The 7,063-nt window shown below is 45.9% G+C and overlaps 1 protein-coding gene across 4 annotated transcripts in view; it reads right to left on the bottom strand.

Moving 5' to 3' along the window:
- Nucleotides 1–7,063, bottom strand: part of GRIN1 (glutamate ionotropic receptor NMDA type subunit 1) — a 34,468-nt gene that overhangs the window by 5,494 nt on the left and 21,911 nt on the right. For 2 of the 4 annotated variants that reach the window (XM_058158989.1, XM_058158990.1), the window contains one exon: nucleotides 4,300–4,410. The exons of the other annotated variants lie outside the window; for them this stretch is intronic. In XM_058158989.1, coding sequence (XP_058014972.1) covers nucleotides 4,300–4,410 — 111 coding nt within the window. The remainder of the gene's footprint in view (nucleotides 1–4,299; nucleotides 4,411–7,063) is intronic. 4 annotated transcript variants of the gene reach the window in all.

Below are 7,063 nucleotides of genomic sequence, written 5' to 3'. Positions count from 1 at the left end.
AAAGTCATTAATTTGGCTGAGATGGCTAAAATCTCAGCTTTTTTAAAAGACAATACGCAGGAAAGATATTTAATTGAATGGAAAAAATGGATTGATTATCTACAAAACAGATATCAGATTAAGAAATATCAGATTGCCTTTGAATAATTAGGAAGTTATTTTATGTAATGGGAGGGGTTGGGAGATGAAAAGCTTTGGATGAGGTTAATTGGATTGGAAGGAAAATTTTATTCTATGTTTGGTTTATGTATAACAATACCTTGTGATTGACCCGGGAAGCCGGGGGAGGAGGAGGGGAAGGGGTTTTCTGGGAGGAGGGGGAAAAAGGAAATGTTTTGTTTTTAAAACTTTTCAATTAAAAAAAAGATGGAGGCCCCTTTATAGATGGCACTTAGATCCCAAAAAATTATCATGTATGTATCCTAATATCCAAGCGAAATGTTGGAGGTGTGATTGTGATGACGCTACATATTTTCATATTTGGTGGACTTGCAAGAAAATTAAGGCCTTTTGGATAAAAATTTGGTGGATTATTCAAAATGTACTGAAGAAGAAGATAAAGTTCCTGCCACAATTTTTCCTTTTGGGAATTATAACGGATTGTACAGGGATTGAGACTAAACTGATTCTGAATTTAATAACAGCAGCAAGACTGTTGATTGGACAATACTGGAAGAAAGAAGAGGTACCTACAATAGAAGAATGGATACTGAAAGTCATTAATTTGGCTGAGATGGCTAAAATCTCAGCTTTTTAAAAGACAATACAGGAAAGATATTTAATTGAATGGAAAAATGGATTGATTATCTACAAAACAGATATCAGATTAAGAAATATCAGATTGCCTTTGAATAATTAGAAAGTTATTTTATGTAATGGGAGGGGTTGGGAGATGAAAAGCTTTGGATGAGGTTAATTGGATTGAAGGAAAATTTTATTCTATGTTTGGTTTATGTATAACAATACCTTGTGATTGACCGGGAAGCCGGGGGAGGAGGGGAAGGGGTTTTCTGGGAGGAGGGGGAAAAAGGGGAAATGTTTTGTTTTTAAAACTTTTCAATTAAAAAAAAGATGGAGGCCCCTTTATAGATGGCACTTAGATCCCAAAAATTATCATGTATGTATCCTAATATCCAAGCGAAATGTTGGAGGTGTGATTGTGATGGCCTACATATTTTCATATTTGGTGGACTTGCAAGAAAATTAAGGCCTTTTGGATAAGAATTTGGTGGATTATTCAAAATGTACTGAAGAAGAAGATAAAGTTCCTGCCACAATTTTTCCTTTTGGGAATTATAACGGATTGTACAGGGATTGAGACTAAATTGATTCTGAATTTAATAACAGCAGCAAGACTGTTGATTGGACAATACTGGAAGAAAGAAGAGGTACCTACAATAGAAGAATGGATACTGAAAGTCATTAATTTGGCTGAGATGGCTAAAATCTCAGCTTTTTTAAAAGACAATACGCAGGAAAGATATTTAATTGAATGGAAAAATGGATTGATTATCTACAAAACAGATATCAGATTAAGAAATATCAGATTGCCTTTGAATAATTAGAAAGTTATTTTATGTAATGGGAGGGGTTGGGAGATGAAAAGCTTTGGATGAGGTTAATTGGATTGAAGGAAAATTTTATTCTATGTTTGGTTTATGTATAACAATACCTTGTGATTGACCCGGGAAGCCGGGGGGGGGGGGGGAGGGAGGGGGGATGGGGGTTTTCTGGGAGGGAGGGGGGAAAAAAGGGGGGAAATGTTTTTATTTTTTTAAAACTTTTTCAATTAAAAAAAAAAAGATGGAGGGGCCCCTTTGGTTGGGCTTTATCTCCCAGGGAGGTTCCCCCCCCCCAACAAAACCGCTTCAGTCCTCGCCATAAAGACCTGTCAGGGGAAGGGGGGCAACCAGGAAAGGGTGTGGCTGTGGGCCGTCTCAGTGGAAGGGAGAAGGTTTCAGGGGGGTCTTCCAGCACCCAAAGCCTGACAGGGTGACAGGGAGCCCCCCTGCCCCAGGTCAGCTGCTTCTGCTGGAGAAGCCGCGGGCGGGAGACTCGGGTGCCAGTGGAGCAAATTGGGGACTTTGTGCCCTCTGGGTGTTGGAGACTTGATGCCGGAGGATTCCCAGAAAACTTTCCCCAGGAGTGAGCCAGGTGGGATTTTAACCACAGATTGGGAGGGAGAAATCCAGCCTCGGCCCCTCCAATGCCAATTTTCCAGCCAGTTGCTGATAGGAAGGGGGCTGTGTGCGATGGGGAGAGCACCCTGCTAAACCGTGGGTGTCTTCCCCTTTCCATCCCCCCACGTAGGACAGAAAGGGTTCTAGGACTGTCTAAGAGGGCCGCGGATGCCTTGTGGGCCAGCACAGGGTTCAGTCTAGTTGCTCAATCCCCATAAAGAGCTTTAGGAACAGTGACTTCCAGGGAGGCTGCTTTTTGAAGCTGGCTTTGGTTTGGGAGAAAGTCGGCTCCTTGCCCGGAGCACCATTTTGGCTTATTTCCTGTCCATCAATCGTGAGGGAGAAGTGGCCGGGAGACCTTCTGCCCCAAAGTGCTGAAGATGCTGCCCCAAGAGCTTTGTGGGGCCTGTGGAAGGAGACAGTTTAAAGTAGCTCTGAGGGGCAGGGTTGGAGCTGAACCTCTCCCTCGCAGGAAATGGGGCTAGCATCTTGGCCCCGCTCATCCAGAGGGAGCACGGACAATACCCTGGCCCTACACTGTGCTCCTTTGTCCTTAGCAAAGAACGGACGGCACCTGTGAAGGATAGCGATTTCTGCAGATGCATTTGACAGTGGTAGTTTTGGGATAAAAGTCTGTAGAGATTCTCAGTCATCCAGGTCACGATTGTCCCAAAGGTGCTTTTTCAGGAAAGTCAAGAAAGTCCAGTTGCCTCCTGAAAAAGCACCTTTGGGGTAGTTTTGGGATCTGAATGTCCTTCCTCCTTTTCAGGGTTTTTTTTTCTTCTTTCTATCGGTTCAGGTTTTTTTCCCCCACGACTGAGCCCAGGCCCGAACCTACCAGTCTCCAGGCAGCAGGGAAAGCTTTCTCACTTCTCCTGCCTTATCATTTGGGTGGTGGGGAGGTACTGGAACTCCCCGCTTTCCTGGTAGCTTCTTGCAGTTCAAAAAACACTCTTATGAGCTATACCCTCCCTTAAAAGGAAATTTTAAATAAAAATAAATATTTAAAAGTTTTATTTAAGCTCACTGCAAGAAATAGTTTTGTGAGCCAATTCCTGGTGTTGTGCTGCAGAGCAGAAAAGAGAAATTCCATTTCCTCCTTCCCAAACATTTCAACATGCAGTAGTACATGGGATCCAGTCCAGGTCATGCAGATGGGAGATGCCCTTCCTTGCTCCATTTCTACATGCAACCCTGTGTCCCTGCCCCACTGGGGGGCATGTTGAAAAGCAGAAAGCTGAGAGCAAGCATTTCCATGAGCCCCTCCTTTGGCAGGGTGTTTGGGTATAAAACAGAGGAGCATTTTTCTCTTTGGGCTGGATGGCTAGGGTTTGGGGAGATACACACCAACACGTAGCAACAACTTTTGCTTTCTAGAGCTCTACCATTCCAAAGAATGGTTGATTGCCAGCCTGCACAGCTCAGTCCGGAGTGTTACAAGCAGAGACTAGTGTTGCCACTTATTCACATAAAAAGTAAAGTAAAACAAATTTTTTTTTACTAATGTCCTCTTTCTTTTGAAAAACACAAACAGAAGTTACAAGTAAAGAATACAATGAACATGTGGCTCAGCGTGAGGTGAGACATTGCCCAGATTTAGAAGGGAAGAATTTAGAGGAAGGGGGACTGTGAGTGCAGGAGGGGTTGGTAACCGCTTTTAAGCATATAGGGACAAACAGGTACAGGAACACTCAGAAAACAGGGGTGGGGGTGGGGGTGGGAGCTGATTTTTGTTGGTATCAGTAAAGTGAGCAAAACTTAAGCCACAATTCTAAACAGAATGAAAGAAAAGAAGTCAAAATAAATAAATAAGTAAACTAGCACAAGAAACTCATTGCAGTTATCTCTAAACTCTTCACAGAACACTACAAAGCATTCAAAACCACCTTTGCCCTCTTCGGCTTTGAAATTTGCCAAGGACACGGGATTGATTGACTGACTGACTGACTGACTGACTGACTGACCGACCGACCAACTGACTCTTGACGGACATGAGGCTATGGTAGGTCACACGGGCAGCTTCGGGATGGGTGTGTGGTAGTTGATGGGATGGTAGAAGAAGAAAGAGAGAGAGAGTGAGAAAAAAGAAAGAGGGCACAATTGTTTTTCTTCCTCTTACCGTGTCTTTGGATGACCTACGTCTCTTGAAGCTGGAGGCCAGGGTAGAGGTGATGGACCTAAAAGTGGCTTTCTTTTTAGGGTCTGGTTCTGCTCTACCACTTTTTCTATCCTAAAATGAATATGTATATAAGCGATTAGATCTCCATTGGGTGGCTTGGATCTCTACACCTAGATGAACACAGCCCCATGTCACGATCCTGGATACGTCTCTTTTGTCTGTCTTCTATGGCCAAGACAATGCCTACCATCTCCTGATGGCTCTCAGTCCCAGACATACACATGGCCCTGACACTTGGCTGGGGAATTATATGAGGGCCGATCGGTCGGAAGGTCTCCTTCAGAACTAAGTTGAGATGTGGTGGAAAGGATCCCCTTAAGGTGGGGCGCGGGGGGGGGGGCAGCAGCTGGATTTCTGCTGCATTTTATACACTCCAGAGGCCTTGGCTGCTCCACTGGCCTCCCCAGGAGAAACACGGACACGGCATTGTGGGTCCCTAGGGGAACATCTCACTCACTCCCTGCCCCTTCCTTCCTGTCTGTCGCAGCTGGTCTAACTAGAGAGAGAGGTGAGACACTTTCACCTACCACTAAATAAAAATGCTCAGGGCCTTTTCTGAAGGTGAATCCTACGGCCACAAGAGAGAGAGAGGACTGCATTGGAAGAGAAGGTCATTGTATGTTAAAAAAAAGTATTCCAAAAATTTCAGTGATGCTTGGCGTAAAACTTGAACTGTTTTTCAACACAAAATAAAATTAAAAAATAAAACAACAAAAATCTCTTGAAATTAAAACTTAAACAAGGAAAAAAAGAAAGGGAATAAGCAAAGCATTACAATTCTGAATGATATTTAAGGATGCCAGGAACTCAAAGAAACAGAATGAAGAGGGGAAAAAAAGACAGCTGTTGGGTGGTAGGCAGTCAAACCTGGTCAGCACCGTGGGGAACTTGCTTTTCTTGTGGGGCAAGGTGAGTGGGGGAGCCCAGCCGATCCGAATTCTTCCCATTCTTTTTCTCTTTAACCCCTTTGGGAGAGGAAAAGGTGAAACCAGGTGTGGTTCTACCAGCCCGTGACGGGGTGACCAAAAATGTATCCCACTGGTGCATGGAGCATGCGCGGGGGATACATTTCCTCCTCCTTTCCAGTTATTCTCCATGACTCCGACGCGCATGCACAGAAAAAGAAAAGCTAGCAAGAGGATGGGAGGGGTGGGGAGGGGTTTCATTTTGGGTTTTCTTTTCTTTTCTTTTTTTTTTTTTGCCTTCCCATGGCATTGCCAAAAATAGCCATGGCAAAATTGTGATTTCCCCAGGTAGCAAAATAAAACCAAACAAAAAAAGTTATAGATATATTTGCTTTTTGTATTTTTTTTTCTTGAAGAAAGAAATCTTTCCACTTGCCTACCTTCTAGCAATGTACCAGATACTAGTGGTCTGAGGAATCCTCCTGTGAAAAAGTCTTACATTGTCAAACGGATCTCTTAGCATCGTTCTCTGTTTATTTATCACCCCTGGGGTGGCATGCTTGACCGCCCCACAGATTCTTTCCCCCCCCCCCCCATGGCCCAGGGCAGGACTTTTTCTAGAAAGTTGGCAAGTGAAAAATGGCAGTGACTAATGTGCTCTTGTTCTGGATTAACCCCTTCTGCATGGCTGTGGGGCGGGGCAGGTAAGCAAGGGAGGTAAGGACTCATTGGCTCATTGAGTTGGTGGGCGGCTTCCCATTGGCCAGCTTGCCTTCTTCTGGTATCCACCCCCCCAGCCCCAGCCTCGAATGTGCTTCAGCAGCACCAGGCACATCTGCAGGTGGGACTTTCTTGGCTTTTCCTTCTCTGCACAAGGGGCTTCTTTTGGCTGGCATTACTCTGGCACCGCTTCCCTTGCGCTTCTCTGTGAAATGAGAGGAGGGTGGCCTGTGGGCACACCCTTTGTAAGGAAGGGTGCGGCAAACCAGCGGCTGGGTGCCTTAGTCTGTGATATTGAAGGTGGCAGCAGCAGGCATTCTGATTTGATGGCCAAAACCTGGTTGGTTTTATGGGCGGCATTGGCACAGAGAGGAGGGCAAGCGGGGTCTGTCTGGCAGATTCTGGCTTAAGTCCTATACAGACCGTGGAGGGGAATACCAGAAACATGAGCCGCTGATCGGATCCAGTTTGCTGGCACGTGAAAGGATGGCCAAGAGGTTAGTCGTGTTTCTTCGAAAGGTTGCCTCTGGGGCCTAAATGGTGCAAGTGAGGGGCCAGGAGAGATTTCCGTCACTTCTACTCTCCTCTTCTGGCAACAAGGGATGCTAAAGGGACATTGGATGGAACTAGGGCTGTGGGTTGTGTGAATATCTTTAGCCATGTAATTGTGCACTGGATCGCCTAAGGCCTCCTTCCTGGATTGCAGCCTTATGGTACCGCCATCTTTCCTAGCATTGGACTCCTGAATGGGCAGAACAGAAATGAGGGTGGGGGTGGGGGAGGGCCCTGCCGGCAAGCGCAGCAGTTGGGCCACAGCCAGGGAAGAGAAGGCTGGCTGAGGGCCCCTGGCCCGTCCGGTCTCTGGATTTGCAGAGTGCCCCACTGGCCTCCCTAGAAGGCAGGAGACGGGCTTGGGACATGTGTGTAACACCCCCCTCCCCCCCCTCCCCCCCCGTGGAACTGCTGCCTCTGTCAGTGGCAAGTGGGAAGGGAGGCCTCTGGGCATCCCACATAGCACGGTAGTCACTGATTGGGTGAAGTAATGGGAAACAAAAAAACCGCACCTGTTTTGGAGGTGT

This window comes from Ahaetulla prasina, chromosome 16, assembly GCF_028640845.1.
Source record: "Ahaetulla prasina isolate Xishuangbanna chromosome 16, ASM2864084v1, whole genome shotgun sequence".
Taxonomy (NCBI): domain Eukaryota; kingdom Metazoa; phylum Chordata; class Lepidosauria; order Squamata; family Colubridae; genus Ahaetulla; species Ahaetulla prasina.
This window is presented reverse-complemented; position numbering and strand designations above follow the sequence as displayed.